The sequence below is a fragment of the Xenopus laevis genome, chromosome 8S (genome assembly GCF_017654675.1).
Source record: "Xenopus laevis strain J_2021 chromosome 8S, Xenopus_laevis_v10.1, whole genome shotgun sequence".
Classification (NCBI taxonomy): Eukaryota; Metazoa; Chordata; class Amphibia; order Anura; family Pipidae; genus Xenopus; species Xenopus laevis.
The window spans coordinates 57053859-57071383 of NC_054386.1; the positions used below are offsets into that span (position 1 = coordinate 57053859).

General features: G+C 38.9%; 1 protein-coding gene across 1 annotated transcript; it reads right to left on the minus strand.

Annotated features, from left to right (window-relative positions):
* Positions 1–3214: 3214 nt before the first annotated feature.
* On the minus strand, positions 3215–16656 carry mcts1.S (malignant T-cell amplified sequence 1 S homeolog). The gene is given in 6 exon segments (NM_001095568.1): positions 3215–3405; positions 5127–5194; positions 5708–5841; positions 7376–7473; positions 11253–11405; positions 16512–16656. Coding segments are annotated over 6 exon segments (546 nt in total). The 5' UTR covers positions 16523–16656; the 3' UTR covers positions 3215–3323.
* Positions 16657–17525: the final 869 nt, after the last annotated feature.

The window sequence follows — 17525 nt, forward strand, 5'->3', positions numbered from 1 at the left end:
TCTATCCCTTTTTTCATTGCCTAAAATTGTAACAGTAAGTTAGGTTGAAAAAAGACGCAAGTCTATCAAGTTCAACCTTTTTTAGTCTATAGATAACCTGTCCAACTGCTGGTTAATCCAGAGAAGGCAAAAAACCCATCTGAAGCCTCTCCAATTTGCCTCAAGAGTACCTGGATCCAGGACCGCCATCAGAAATCACAGGGCCCCATAAGACAACATTTCCTGGGCCCCCTGGGCTGCGCCCACCGCAAGCCCCACCTACAGGTCCGCCCTCCCCACCCCACAGTAAAAAAATAAAAAAGATATTGGTGGCTAGGGTTCCCACATGTTAATAAAAAATAAAAAGATATTGGTGATCAGGGCCCCCCATAAAAAAAAAACATTTGTGGCCAGGGCCCTCCCATTAAAAAATATTGGTGGCGAGGACCCCACATGAGAAAAAAATTGGTGGCCAGCCCCCCCGCCACTAGGGATGTAGCGAACTGCCGTTTATGTGTTCGCGAACGCCGTTCGCGAACACCGGCAAAAAATGCGAACAGTTCGCGAACTGTTCGCGAACTTCGAACATCTGAAAATCGTTCGATTCGAACGATCGAAGGATTTTAATCGTTCGATCGAACGATTTTCGTTCGAATCGAACGATCGAAGCCATTCGATCGAATGATTTCATTCAATCCAATGGCTTCGTTCGTTCGATTCGAACGAAAATCCTTCGATTTTAGCGATCGAAGGAATCGAATGGTCGAAAGATTTTTGACGCGAACGCCTATTGGCGAACGTCGCGCGACGTTCGCGAACATTCGGCGGACGCGAACAGTCGAAGTTCGCGCGAACTAGTTCGCCGGCGAACAGTTCGCTACATCCCTACCCGCCACATATTATAAGAAAATTGGTGGCCAGGGCCCCTTAAAAGTCCATGCCTTCACAAAGTCAGCAGCTCTCAGAAAGATGGGGGGCCGGCTAATCAAGTAAGTGTGGCGTGGCTGGGGCCCCTTACCCTCGGGGCCCCCTACAACTCTCCCCCCTGATGGCTGCTCTGCCTGGATCAACTTGTACAATGAGTAGTGATGGGCGAAAAATTCGTGAAATTTTTTATGCCGGCGCCCGTTTTTTATGCCGCGTCCGTTTTTTCCAAAAAAAATTTTGCGGGCGTTTCGCAAAATGTATTCGCTGGCGGCGAATCGCGCAAATTCGCGCCTGCCGAATAAATTCGCCCATCACTATGAGCTATCTTCCATTACCCTGTATTCCTTTACTTGCTAAACACCATCCAACCCCTTCTTACTAAAGTACCCCTCCTGCCTCCCATTGTGTTCAGAAGCAATTCCCTGCGGGCAACCATGACTGCTGAATGATGGGAAAGCAATTTTAGGAATTTCAGTGCTTTTGAAAATATCCATCTGCTCTGTGGCACACACAGCATTATGACTCACTCTCTCCAGTGGTGTAAATGTAGATGATAGAAACCACCATCTTTAACAGCAGATTGCACAGCACCACCAGACACTTTATTTTCAGAAACAGATAAGAACCTTTTATTTTGATGTCATAAACCTCCCATTTAACAGAACCAACTTTTGAGGGTGGTAAGTTCATAGGTGAATGAAGAATTAGGGTATTCTTTTTGGAGTATTGATATTTTGCGTTGATATGAGGAAATTAATGAGATGTCTTGTAAAGATTAAAAATTTTAATTTTTTAAAATCGGAGTAAAATCTGTAAAAAGTATATATGAAATAAAATCTATTTTATATTAATACCCACTGTTGTCTTGTTTATATTCCTTGGCTCTGTGTGAATGAATACAGTATGGTATATTTTATCCAGAATGTTCGGGACCTGGGGTTTTCCCCGCCTAAGGGATCTTTGTTATTTGCATCACCATAACGTAAGTCTACTAAAGAATAATTTAAACAAATAAACCCAATGGGATTGTTTACTCCAATAAGGATTAATTATATCTTAGTTGGGATCAAGTATAAGGTGTTTTTATTATTCCAGAGAAAAAGCAAATCTATTTTAAAATTTTGAATTATTGGATTAAAATGGAAGATTGCTTTCCTCTAATTCAGAGTTTACTGGATAACGGGTTTCCAAATAATAAATTTTATTTTCACTGACATATTACATATGGCTTGAACAGGCTATGAGGAAACTTTTTTGGGATTGCTACTGCTGCAGTTATGTAGCCCATTTCACCGTGCCGCTAAAGTAGTGGAACAGGAAAATCACTATATATTGACCTCAATAGTTCCAATAGACACATACAAGGTAAGAAGGAATCTATGTCCCACAACATGACAGCTCTAAGATGTTACATGGACCCAAACTGTTTTGTACTAAAGCATGCATTGTACAGTTGCAACATTGCATTATCCGACACTTGCATTTGTGTGTAATGTGTTGCGGAAGAAAAAGAAATCAGCTCAGGATTCCATGACTAGTTTTCAAGCACTTGGCTGACAATGTCATGCGTTTATATGCTCATAGAACTCCTTAATGAATACTGTTATCTACATCTTATTAGTATTTCACAAATAGCGCTACATTACTAGATAGATAGATAGATAGTAGTAATTTGAATAATTTGGCTACTGGTAGATCAAAAAATGACAGGGCACTCCACTGACCACTAATTAAAAAATTTAAGGCAAATGCCACGGACCCTCAATGAACGGACTGCCATTCATTAATATTCATTAATCTGAACTGATTATAGTAATAAGCTTCTTATATTGGGATCTATGTCATGCATCATATGAGTGTTTCCTACATTAACTTTTTAGCAGTCAAATTATGCATTATTGGGCCCCTAAAGCTCTCTATAAACATTTATTGCAGCTGCTTATCAGTCACAGTCTCATGGGGCCCCCAGCAGTTGCAGGGTCTGTGTCCTCTATAGCTACACCCCTGCTTTCAGTAAAATGATTTGTAAATCTGTATCATAGTAGCTGTGGTTGAAGTTAAAGGGGAAAAAAAAAACAACTCAGCATCCATTAAGGCTATTTGCCTTCGCAAAATTGACCTATAGTTAATTGTTTGTGGTAACGGGGGCCACAGATAACTTGTATGGGGCTCCAGACTTTGATGGCAGTGTTAGTAGCTGATGCACATGGCCCTGTAAGAAAGGTAGACCATCCCCAGGCAATGACAGAAGGCTCTTGATTTAAGCAATTACATTTATTTCTGGACAGAAGAAATACAAAAGGTGTCATTAGTTGAACTTGCTTTATTAAGCAGAGCTACAGCACAGAATGAGATTTCAACTCAAATACACAAATAAAAACAAACATTATCAAGCAGTCCACATTGAATCCAAAAGGTCATTTATAAGTCTTCATGTGCCATAAGCCATCATTTAAATAATGAATGTTTTCGATGCCGATGCCTTTGTTTATTTTTTCGCTGTAAGAGAAAGAAAAAATGTATATTTACTTGGCACATTTTCTTTCCTGGAAAGCAGTCCGGGTTGACAGAAAGTATAATAAATCCATGCTGAGTAACACAGTCAGGTTTTATATTCATGTGTAATGGAATTTTAGCCGGTCACCAAGCACCTTGAAAAGGTTTTGCGAAATGAACGCAATGGAAACACCTCCCAGGTCTATGAGAACTTACAGTAACCACAGGCAGCTGCCATTGCTCGAATATATTTACAGATATTATAGGCAGCCTGTCAAACACACAAACAACATAGAAGCCTAGTCTAGAGCAAATGTACCTGTACATTTAGATTATGTAAATACTGAAACATGAGCATATACAGGGTCACTACACCAACAAGGAGAGTTGAGAAACTCACCTCAGACAGCAGCTCCGCACAAGTTACCAGGGGCAACTAAAAGCCACTCCTGGTAACTTTAAAGGGGTGGTTCACCTTTAAGGTAACTTTTTGTATGTTATAGAATGGCCAATTCTAAGCAACTTTTCAACTGGTCTAAATTATTATTTTTTTTTATAGTTTTAATTATTTGCGGCCTTCTGACTCCAGTTTTCAAATGGGGGGTCACTGACGTATTGTTATTGCTACTTTTTATTACTCATCTTTCTATTCAGTCCTCTCCTATTTATAATCCAGTCTCTTATTCAAATCAGTGCATGGTTGCAAGGGTAATTTGGACCCTAGCAAACAGTCTGATGAAACTGCAAACCGGAGAGCTGCTGAATAAAAAGCTAAATAACTCAAAAACCACAAATTCTGAAAAATGAAGACCAACTGCAAATTCTCAGAATATCACTCTACATCATACTAAAAAATACCTCAAAGGTGACCAACCCCTTTAAAGGGGACCCGTCACCCCAAAAAAATATTCCAAATCCTATTTTATCACATTAGTCAAGCAAAATGAACTGTAATTACACTGTATAAATTATTTGAGTCTTCTTTCCATCAGTCTGGGAATTCATAATTATAGCAAGCAGGCAGGAGCCATTTTGTGGACACTGTTATTTCGGCAAGACTTGCATCATCTCAGAATCTTGTTTGTTCACCAGAATGGGGGACCTGATGTCCATCCCCATGCACTGGTCACACAATTAAATGGTTAAGAGAATTGGAGGAATGTGGGGAGAGCAGTGACATTTAGGAAGTGCTGAATGGAAAGTGAAAGTAATTGCTTGCCCCGCCTCTATGCCTAAGGCATAGAAAAGGGGCAGGCAATATTTGATTGACAGCTGAGATTTTTAAATGAGTATACAACAGCTATGAATACTTTAATAACAAAGAATTTGGATTTCATGTTTCATTTGAAAAGGACTTTTATTATACAGCATTTTACGTCTTGGTGACAAGTCCACTTTAAGAGCCGAATTTCTGAGAAGGTGAGCACAGGGGGAGGGGGTAGCAGCACGGACGTCTCCTCAGGGAGGCGGTGGCGACAATCGCCCCCGGGCATTTACAGCCTAAATTCCTTACCATTTTTAGCACAGATGCTACCTGTTGATCAGCATGGAGCAGCAGCACAAAGTTTCCATTACTGGCTCTGTGACCAACATTAAATATATTTTAATCAGTACCTACATTTTTCACTTGGCATTTGTAGTACTAAATTGGCTTTCAAATTTCACTCTTAAGCTCTCCTTTACAGTTGTATGTTATACATACATGGTGGCACATAAATACTCACATATCATCTGCAGACATCTTCATAACTCCAACACAGAGAGCATGCTGCTTTCCTTCTGCCATTATTGCCTGGCCATCACAATATAGGAAAATATACATCTGAAGCTTACAATCCTAATCAGTGTGCGAACAAAAGCAATTTCACTTCCAAACAAGAAAAAACAATGCTGCAAAAATAAAGGGCAACTATCATTTTTATTAATTTTTTTCAAATGGATTTTCCAAATGGAAAAGGAACTTCAACAAATGCTATAGGTTTACTTCTTTGGGCATACTTAGAGCTGAAGGATTTTCCCACCAATGGCATTTTCGCCAATATCATCTTAGATTCTTGGGCTATTTATCTGACCCTGTGTCATTGTTAAAGTCAGTATTTCTCGGCAAAGATTATTCACACCAGTTCATATTGGATAATACCCACGGCTAGGTTTGAGTTATCTGCCTGATTATGAGCATATAAATAAACAAAAGAAACCAATTTAACTCTATTAGTCTTGGCTATTTATGTGAGATTTGGACCATTTATGGGTTGCATTTTTCTAAACCCAAAAGTGATGGTTTCTAAATTGGTAGAAAGGATACAACCACAGTATCAGCTGCAGCTGGGTAAAGCTTGGCTCCAGGAGACGTCAGGCCCGGACACATGATATTGGCGCCACTGAGAACAAATTTAATGGCTCCTTTATCCACTTGCTGATGAGGAAGAATAAAAGGATCTGAGGGGAAAGTCACATGAATGAATAACAGTTTGTAAATATAATAAAAAGATAAATTTGATGTAGTAAAACATATATATCAAGTTCATAGGTGGTATAATGTAAAGCAATGCAGTGAGGGGTATCAGTCAATTCTGTGTCATTTATTTTTTGTACAGCTTCCTGAGCAAGGCACAACAAGGCACAAACTTTGCACCATAAATTGCTTATCCGACTTGTCTCACTCCTTTCTTTCTGTACCAACAAGCGTTATCTGTGGCATAGCTCTGCCCCTTGTTGCCTATTCCACACTTGCTACATTTATTTTCCCTTGAGGGAATCTAAGGGGTTCTCAATAAATAATATGGTTAGATATAATAATATCTAGCCATAGTACCACTGAAAACTGAACCACTGATTATGGATAATTGGCTCATATACACTTTATCATGTCAATCAACAGGGCAAAACTAGAACATGAAACATCTACCCGTCTGGCATGGGATCCCTTATCTGGAGAGAGAAAGAAAAGAAATTACCCTAGCACACCCTGGCCTTCCTAATCACAAACGAAACCCAGGTGCTCAGTGAAGGAGGCGTTTGGCAACCTCAAGATCCACATGAAAAGCAAGAAAACACCGGCACAGCATGGGTTGCTTCTAGCAGGGAGACCCCTTGCTCATTTATTGCGGATGCAACGTTTCGGGGTGTAACCCCTTTGTCAAGCATGATGATGACTGCAGAAAGCCAAATAAGGAGGTTCAGTACCAAACCCATACGTTGCATGTCCCGTCTATTCTGCCTCGTTTGCATATCTTTGATACGATTGGCTGGCAAGATTCAGTCAATCAATGAAATAAAAAAAGAAGCTGGAGAGGAAGGCATGCACAGTACAGACTCATAGCTGAACCTCCTTATTGACTTCCTACATATCATTGGTGGTGTCGGCAATCCCTAGAACAGAGAGACTTTTAGCATCCCTGATCCACAGCTTATTAGATGTGTATCCTCAAAACTAAAATATTTAAAATAAATATGAGTTAGAAAAATGTTTTTATTCCAATAGGGGCTGTGTAAATTAGAACTATTGTCCAAAGGTGAACATTCCCTTTAATGTTTCAATGCAATGAAGCCAGGCTAAGAAGTTATCTATTTGCAGTATTTAAGGTAGAGTTAACCCTCAGTATGTTGGAGCTAATATAAAGGTTACTTGCAACAGGACTGCTGTATGATTTTGTCAAGGCTAGCAACCCATACCTGCTGTCTAACCCACATCTTTGCATGCACCATGGGAGAAGAGGCTGTAAAGTGTGCTGCCTTGGGTTACATGCCATCTATGCATGATCATTAGCCAAAGCCCCTCACACTCAATAGAACAAGTTGTCTACAATTGGAACCCCAAATACAGTTTCCCACTGTAGACCACCTTAAAAAAAGCCCAATCACAGCAGGCCACTGGCAGATATAATTAGCCTGCTGTTGCTTAAGTACATACAGTTATGGCATACTGTGGCCAAACAGCTACTGTTTCATTTTTAAGAATCTATAAACTTACATTTATGAAGCAGTCTCAGTGTTGGATAAAACGGACCCTCTCTCTGCCTGAAGAACAGCAGCTCTCCATTCACAGTTAAAATCTCTATGTGCTCATGGCTGTAGGTACAGACAGTGAATTGGAGAGGGTAAAAAGCGAAGGAAAAGAAAAATCAAAATCAGATATTGTGAACAACTTTGGAAAGGAACGTTAGGAAGTTATTGAACGTTTTTAACAGCTGTTTAAAGAATATATACAACAACAGCATCAGCCCTTATCAGCCCTTTTTCCATGGCTTAAAGAAGATTATATATATATATATATATATATATATATATATATATATATATATATATATATATATATATATATATATATATATATATATATATATATATATATATATATATATATATATATATATATATATAGTGAAAAAGGATTGCGGCACTCACAGGGTTTTAGTGAAAAAACAAAAAATGTTTTATTATTAAGCCTCAGGCTTTTTCACTGCTTATTTCCCATGCTGGCACCCAGGTATTAATTTTGTCTACTGAGTGCACCATTCCTTTGGTGTCTAATAAAAGGGCAGCCAAGTATGGGGGTTTACTTTGAAAGCAGCAAGTAAGTTGCAGGTAAAACCTAGTCCCTTTGTAAAATGTATAATGAAGCAATAGAATTCTTAATGAATCAGATAAAATTGAGCATAGGACTGGCCAGATATGGGATGACTGACGTAGTTGGCCAGCTTAAATATATTGCAATATATGGACAAACAATCCCTGTTTTGTTTAAAGGGTAAGGCATTTTTCAGTAGCAGTATGCACAAAATGTCTCTGTCTTAAATATATTGATAATGGGTTGAGTGCAGAGGACTCTTGTATTTTACTATATGTATTTTGTGGTCACACCCTCATTGCACCCCCGCCTAATGGTTTTAAAAAAATAGTATAATAAACTTTCGTTTGTATATATATATATATATATATATATATATATATATATATATATATATATATATATATATATATATATATATATATATATATATATATATATATATATATATATATATATATATATATTTGGCAACAGTGCAAATTGTTCGGAGAGGATGACTGGCTTCTGGATTAAAACCTGGTGTGTGCTGTATGACTATATGACAGGGACATTGGATTACTAGCACTATGTGGGCAGGGACTCATGTAGATAAATGAAGATATTCAGCAAACCTTTGAGAAATAGATGAACTATACGACTACTTTCCTTCTACAAAAACAAACAAACAAACAAAAAAAAAACATTCAAGAATTACTTAGAAGTTTGGTGCTATAAATACAGATTAATATTTAATAGTAGAAATAAAATACCCAGTCTGCATTTACAGGTCTTATTAAAATTAAAATGTTGCTTTAATGTGGGAGTCTTCCATTTTTACTTTCATAACACCTTTGAGTGGGGACTGTATTTTTGCCTTTTTTTTTTTTTTTTGCTATTGATGCATTATGACCATGGGCAATTCTGGAGCTGCTGCTGCAATGAGTGCACTATCGCTCTCTGCACTAGCGGAGCTGAATTTCCAGGTTAGAACCTGGAAATTCAGCTCTTAAAAAGCTTTTTGCTGCCCCTATTAACTGGCTGCTTGATGCCGCCTGAGGCAAGGTTTTCACCTGATAAGTTTAAATCTCTTTCGTCTAAAGCATCTGAGAATGGCATTTCCATCAATTTGACTCTCACTGAGCAGACTACAATGATCACCCCACCCAAAAAATAATGCTAGAGAAGTTACAATCTTATTAAAGGAACAGTAACACCAACAAATGAAAGTTTTTTTAAAATAATGAAAATATAATGTACTGTTGCCCTGATCTGTTTGTTCAGAACCACTTCTAAAGTTCATATAATCCATATTATTTCCGCTTGACGGACAACTTCCAATAGAGACGGCTGCGGCAGACCATTTTAAGTACCTAGGGATAACGGTGCATAAAGATCCGACTTTATTTTTGCAGCATAACTTGTACTCCTTACACCGTAGATTTAAGGACACGCTTGCACACTGGACCAAACTCCCTCTCACGCTAATAGGCAGAATTAATATATGCAAAATGATTTATCTTCCTAAATTTCTTTATATACCGAGTAATACCCCCTGCCACATACTCAAGAAAGCCTTACATGATATAGACCGTACGCAATCTGAATTTATTTGGGGAAACAAAACGCCCACACTGTCCAGAGCCACTCTCAATGCTCCACAAGATCAGAAGGGACTGTCCTCTCCCAATTATGAGCTGTATTATTTTGCCTCCCAGGCCTCACACGCTGCTGGTTGGAAGGTGTTTGACGCTGATAACCCGGCATCCATAATCGTTCTGTTGAAAGTCTGCACTATGCCTTATATAGAACTCGAAAGGATCTTGGCCCTTTACTGCCTGTAATGGATGCCACTAAATTTCGCCAGATCCTCTCTCTGCCTGACCTGTCCGAATTCCGCTATAACCAGATCAGTCATCTTTGCTCAGCACAATTCCCAACCCCACCTCTACACCTACAGTACACAGGGATAGAAATATTGATATCTCAACCCACCAAGGTCAAGCTCCTATCCAATGCATATAAGCACTTAATTTCCAATAGATATGACCCCCGACCCAGGGTGAAGTATAAGTGGGAGAGTAGTGGGGTTTGTATAGACCCTGATGATTGGGAAGAAATTATAGACAACTTATATGTCCCATTGGTGAGTGTAAGAGACAGGCTCATACAGTTTAAGGTCATGCATCAAACATACCTCACCCCTCAGAAACTATTTACGATGGGGAAAGTAGCTTCACCCAGCTGTCCAAGATGTGGTGCTTCTGTCGCTAATTTCATGCATTTAATGTGGGATTGCCCAGTGATACTTAGATATTGGAGGGCAATTGTGAACTTTATGGCTACCGAACTGGATCTTCCCCAGATACTTAACCCTGCTACTTGTCTTCTGGGTCTCCTTGACTCCGTGATACCTAGAGTAAGTACTAGATGCCTGATGAGGTTGCTTTTCTTTTACGCAAAGAAAGTTGTTGCCCGGCACTGGATGGGCCCATCGCCACCGACTCTGACTAGATGGATTGGACTAATTAATTCGCAACCGGAACTGTATAAGCTCACGTACTTAGCACGCGGATGCCCGAAGAAATTTGAGAATATTTGGAACCCTTGGCTCGAGTCGCCAGCCACCTCGACCAACCAATGATAGTCACTTTTTCAGCCATACCTCTTTTCTCTACTTTCCCCCTCTCTCTTTCCTTCTAACTAGCTTTACTTCTTTCTAATTTTTTCTGTTAAAATTCAATAAAAATTAACCTTTAAAAAAAAAAAAAAAAAAAAAGTTCATATAATCAAGCTGCTGTGTAACAAAGATGAAATAGTGGATAACAGATAACATCATTATGTTCTACAGAGCTTAACTGCAATCTGTTGTGTAACCGGAGCCTTTTCTCCCTTGAATGGCTGCCCTCATTGCTACAAAGCAGCTTATTTATATAAACAAGAATAGTGTTTCTGAAACAAACATTCGTTTTTGCCAGTGCGGGGCAACACTACATTCTATTTGTATCACTTAAAAACAATTATATATATATATATATATAGTAACATCAAAAAATATCAGTAATAAATCAAGAGCATGCATATAAGTATGGCTTTTGCCCCCAAAAAAACACAAGCAGAATCATCTATTGTAAATGTTATAAACAGTTAAGTAACCAACACAGCAGTTTTTTTTTTGCCAGCTTTGCTTTTACAGAAGCAGATCTGTGACCTATAATCAATCTAGGTTTTCTAGATGATGGATAATTTCAGATTAATCAGTGAACACATATCTCATCTTGAAAAGTATCAGGAAACTTACCACCTAACAATCTTTACTGGGTCCTTTTTGGGCATTATTTGGTTGAGCCATTGTTCTATCCCAGGAAACTGATCAATCAGTTGGTTTTTGATGCCTTTAATCACAGATGTTTTTAATTGGATACAGTTGGATACATTTTCTTTCTCATCAAATCTAGATTCAAATAAAATCAGAACATAAGAATATAATGTAATCCTTTGCTAAGAAATCAATGTATACAAAATCATTAAAACCAGCTAATGGTTTATAACCCAAGTAAGATCTGGATGAGGTAGATAATAAAATGAAAAAAGTGTCTTATAAAGTCATTATGTTTTTAGTTTACTCTTTTGTCGAATTAACTTTGCTTATTAGGCTAATTTTCCTAGCAATCAGGCCTTATAAGAGTGCTAAGCAATAAATATATAAAGAATAGCAATAAAAACAAATGGTATACTTAGTGTAATTCTACTCTCTGGGTAAATCTCTCTCCAGGGAAAAACAGAATATGACAAATAAATGAAAATCAGTTGCAGCTATGCATGGAATACAGCGACGAATACATCTAATGTAAACTCCTCCTTTAAAATACAAATGTAAACGAGATAAACATGTAAAAGTGGCGGTTCACCTGTAAATAGTGATGGGTGAATTTGCGCCGTTTCGCCGAAAAATTTGCGAATTTCACGAAACGGCGAAATATTTGCGAAACGGCGCCGGCGTCTCGTTTTTGACGCCGGCGCCCGTTTTTCGAAAAAAAAAATTTTGACGCCGGCGAATTCTTACCGCGAATTTTCGCGGGCGTTTCACGAATTTATTCGCTCGGCGCGAATCACGCAAATTCGCCGCGATTTTGCTCCTGGCGAATAAATTCGCCCATCACTACCTGTAAATAATTTTTCAGTATGTTATAGAATGAACAACTTTTCATTTGGTCTTCATTATTTATTTTTTATAGTTTTTGAATTATTTTCCTTCTTCTGATTCTTTCCAGCTTGGAAATGCGGTCACTGACCTCCAATAAAAAATGCTCTGTAAGGGTAAGGTCACACTGGGCGATTTGGGGAGATTTAGTCAACCAGTGACTAATCGCCTCGTCTTTGCGGCGACCAATCTCCCCAAATGCCTTACCTCTGTCTTGTGCCAGCGCAAGACAGAGGTAAGGCATTCGGGGGGATTGGTTGCCGCAAAGACGAGGCAATTAGTCGCCAGACGACTAAATCTCCCCAAATCACCCAGTGTGACCTTACCCTAAGGCTACATATTTATTGTTACTTTTTATTAATCATCTATTGTGACCCCCTTCTATTCATATTCCAGTCTCTTATTCAAATTAACGCATGGTTACTAGGGAAATTTGTACGGAGAGCTTCTGAATAAAAAACTAAACCCACAAATAATTTTTTTTTTTTTAAATTACAAACTGGTTCAGAATATCCCACACATCATACTAAAAGTTAACACAAAGGCGAACAACACCTTTAACCCAAGATGGAAAAGTCTTTTTCTAACACAAAAGATAAGTTACAAACAGGTGACTGCCAAAAAACATAGTAGTTAGTTATAAGCCGTTATAAGACATGGTAACCCCAAGACACTCAAACTTGTATCGTGTTTGTATTTTTCACTTTCCCCCCCCAAACAGAATCCTTTTTTATATTATAAATTGCCTTTAGGTCAGACATAAAGTCATTATTCTATGCAATACCGTTAAATGCTCTTGGTGTTTTGCCTAGCAGATTTTCCCTGTCTGTATAAAAACTTTTCGCCTGGCAGGATTTTCATATATGCCCAATACCAAGCTGATTTATGTTGTATTAATTATGAAAGTCTGTCTGGAGCCCCCTCCATACAAATAAGCCACCAACTCTGCAGTTTGTCTTCTTGAATATGGCCAGTTTAAGAGCCACAGCGGGCACAAAACATGTAGAGCTTATGAATGAGATTCATACTTCTAATACACTTAGCTTGAGTTCCAGTTTCATTATGGTAAGTTTGTACTTTTGATATATATAGTTTTCTTTATTCCTTCTACTTTCTATACAAGGAATCTCTGCTGACTACCTTTAATTATAAATTAGTTAATTAATAATTAACCCAAGTGTTCAACTATGCTTCAAAGTGTCTTTCGGAGATGAAAACACAACCCTCTTATAGCACAGATTAATCTTAAAGTGTCTTAAAATGTACTACAGCACAATTTCATCCTGGGTACAAATTATTGATAAAGAGGAATAACCATTAAGACGAAGAATGCAGGAACCGAAGGGCTGTCATCTCAAGAATTCCTTCCCCAATACTGATTTGTAGAAACTAGCTAGCCTTTATAATTGCAAACCCAAAGGCCCATCTGTATACATAGTGCAGTTGGTGCAGTTTTGCAACCAAAACTTGCCTCCAAGCTTGGAATTGAAAAATAGGCATCTTCTTTGAAGCCACTGGGAGCAACATCCAAGGGGTTGGTGAGCAACATGTTGCTCACGAGCCACTGGTTGGGGACAACTGCGCAAGAGCATTTCAAAAGAAGTTATTTTGAGGAAGACTTTGGCATGACACATTTCAAGGCACCTGTTTTTTTTAATAAAATGCACCCAGAACAGCAAAACTAAAGGCAGAAACGGTCAAGATGTCAAACACAACAACTAGCTTAAGCTGAGAAATAAAAAATTTTGGGCAGGGCTGTGCTTGAAAATCTCTGGATTAAGGGGCAAATTTATCAAGCATCAAATCTGTGAGATGTGTGAGGGTTTTTTATTTCAGATAAACTCGAACTTCACGTTTGGGTATGTATGAAGAAATCCGAGTGCCAAAGAATAACAGGGAGAAAAACTCAAATGATCGAGTTCATGTCCCGAGCATACTTGAATCGCTCAAATAGATTGGCTTTATGTATTGAAAACCCTCAAATCAACCAAAAAACTTGAGCTTTGCCGCCCTAGGACAACTCCCATTGACTTCAACCTAACCTCGCCAGCTTTTGTAGATTTCTACAATCACGTTTCAAGGTTTTTTTTTTTTGCTTAATAAATTCCAGACATTCAAGTTTTTCAAAAATATAACTTGAATGGGTGAGTTTGGGTGCAAAAAAATTTAATTTGATTTCTTCCATGATTAGATTTAGGATAAATCTACCCCTACGTGTCATTTACTGCCATTTAAAGTACAGATACAGTCCTCACCAAAATTAAAAAAACTGCTGGCAACCAGCTCCCATTTTAGTGAATGAGAATCGAGAAACTACAAAAGATATAATTTAAGGGGCCCATTTACTAAGAGTCAAAGTGAATTCTAAGTGAATTTTCGAATTTCGAAGTAATTTTTGGGTACTTCGACCATCGAATAGGCCAAAATTCGATTTGAATTAAAAAACTGCCAGTATTCGACCATTCGTAAATCGAAGTACTGTCTCTTTAAAAAACTTTGACACTTCGCCACCTTAAACCTGCCGAATTGCTATGTTAACCTATGGGGACCTCCTAGAACCTATAGCCAGTATCTGCCTAAGTTTTTAGAAGTCAAAGTATTTTTTTTAATCGATCGAACGATTTTTACTTCGAAGTATCAAATTCAATGGCCGAATTTTGAAGTTTTTTAACTTCAAAATTCGACCCTTAGTAAATGTGCCCCTAAGTGTTCCTGGAATAGGACTATAGTGCTCTCCAATTTGAACGGAGTCTTTTGTCTTACAGAACTTGCTACTGTATTCCATAGTAAACTTGATTCCTATTCCATTACATGGCAAACTGTTGCCAGGTGAGAACAGTTGGTTGTGTTTCATCTGACACAACCAACTGTTCTCACCTGTATCTTGTGACCCACCTGCATTTATGTAATCACTTTGTTTGTGTACTCTTTATATTGAAGTGTACACTGGCAACACAACACTGACTGAAGGCTAGAGAGGTCTCAGTTCAATGTTGTGCTCTCTTGCTGCATTATATAAGAACATATGCCATATGAAGAGTACTGTCCTTCAGTGATGTTTTATATACCTGAAAATGTTAATTAACAAGTTACCAAAAAAACTGAATTCAAAGGTAATGCCTGCTCAGTATTCTTTACCATGTGTACTCAAATGTTAGCGCTCATTTGTTGTCTGTTGTTCTGTAACATTACTGCTCTATAACAAACATAAATGTTATAGTTTTTACCAGTGACCTCACAATGTTTCATATATGATCAAATAAACCATTTCACCTCCTGCACAGGACCAGTATACAAAACAGGTATGGGGCTGGTTATCTAGAATGATTTGGGACCTGGGGGTCTTTCCATAATTTGAATCACCATACCATAAGTTTACAAAAAAAAAGAATTTCAAAATTAAACTAACCCAATAGGTTTGTTTTGCCTCCAATAAGGATTCATTATATCTTAGCTAGGTTCAATTACAAGTTACTGTTTTATTATTACAGAGAAAAGGAAAATCACTTTTAAAAATTAGAATTATTTTCTTAAAATGGACTCTATGGGATATGGCTTTCCCAGGGCCACTCCTGCCATGAGGCAAGATGAGAACCTTGCCTCAGACAGCAGTATGCAGCCAGTTACACTTGTAACGTTATGAACAAAATTTCCAGGTTTTAACCCACTACACTAGTGCAGGGAACTCGGACATTAGTTTTTAAGAGCGTACTGGGAGGGAGGTGGCACCCGGGCGGCAGCGGCGACAGAATTGCCCCTCTACCTTCCTATAATTTACGTGATTCCATACCTGTATATCAAATATTACAAACTGAAACAGGATAAAGTGCAGAATTGCACAAATCCATACATTCACAACTTAAAGGGTTAATGTGCAAAGGGTAAGATACAGGCCAGGGAATGGTGGAGCACTGACAGTAAGATGTTTCACCCAGACTCACAGGCTGCAAAAAACAAAAGATGAAGAATGGGCAGGGATGTAGAGATGAACCACAACTTCCAACCCATCTCTCGTCAAAGACTGTAAGTTTAAGAGCACAAGCATCTGCTAATATACACGTTGGACACTGCTCAGTTGCTAAGTATATATATATATATATATATATATATATATATATATATATATATATATATATATATATATATATATATGGACTATCAATCAACAATCTGTGCGCAAAGTCATAATGCCACGGTAATTAACAAGAGGTTGAGGCTGATCTCCCTGGAGAGGGTTTACATATTCACGTACGACAGTGATTTGTACCAGACATAATCACTAGCAGGTTTTCTACTACCCCACGCCATACCAACGAAATAAACACAAAACATGCAACTAAAACCTTCGGCACTCACTTCTTAAACATGCTGGCGTGCAGCAAGGCCCGGGAGCTTCCCAGTGTTTCACGGGAGAAGGATCAGTTTACATCCGGGGCACGGGTGCGTATCAAAGCTAGAAGCACTCCGACTTCACACTGACATTTCCTCCACTCGCTTAGGCTGACGGAAGTGAGGGATTTTGGGCGGAAGTCATGAAGAGAAGTGCGCATGCTCATATTACAAATTTGTTGCAGGTAGCATTTCACAATGATAGCGGCTAGTTCCTATCTTCGGAAAGGACCTGACGTCACGATCATGTGATCCTAGCATGTGACCGCTCCACTGCGGCTTACCTATTCGTGAGAGGCAAATTCAAATATGGGAAAGTGGTAATAGGTTCTAGCAGTGTCGGACTGGGATGCCAGGGGCCTACCAGAAAACCCTAGACCAGGGCCCACCAGAAAACCCTAGACCAGGGCTCACCAGAAAACTTTAGACCATGGGCCCACTTTCCAAACTATTATTCCTCTCATCGTTTAACCTCTTTATTCTCCTAGTTTTTTCTCCTTACTATACTCTAGTCTTTCAACATTCAGCCTATTTTGAAGAAATAGGGAATGACCATGAAATAGACTAAATGGTTAGAAGCAAGAGGGCCCACTGACACCTGGGCCCACCGGGAGTTTTCCTGGTATCCCGGTGGGCCAGTGTTGTCCCCTTCAAGTCCGACACTGGGTTCAAGTGGCTGCTGACTCTTGACAGGACCTGCAACTAAATTCCCAGGGTTGCCAACTTGTATTGTAGGTTTAGTACAGGTTGCAACCTCTACCTCAGGTTTTGGGGCAGTTCGTTGTGTCGCTGTATGTTTGTAGGTATTGAAGGGATCACTGCCTCTGTGGGGTGAGTGGGGATCACAGTCAGGACCGCCATCAGAAATCGCAGGACCCCATATGACAACATTTCCTTCCCCCCTGGGCTGAGCCCACCGCAAGCCCCACCTACAGGTCCGCCCTCCCCACCACACACAAAAAACAAAAAAAATATTGGTGG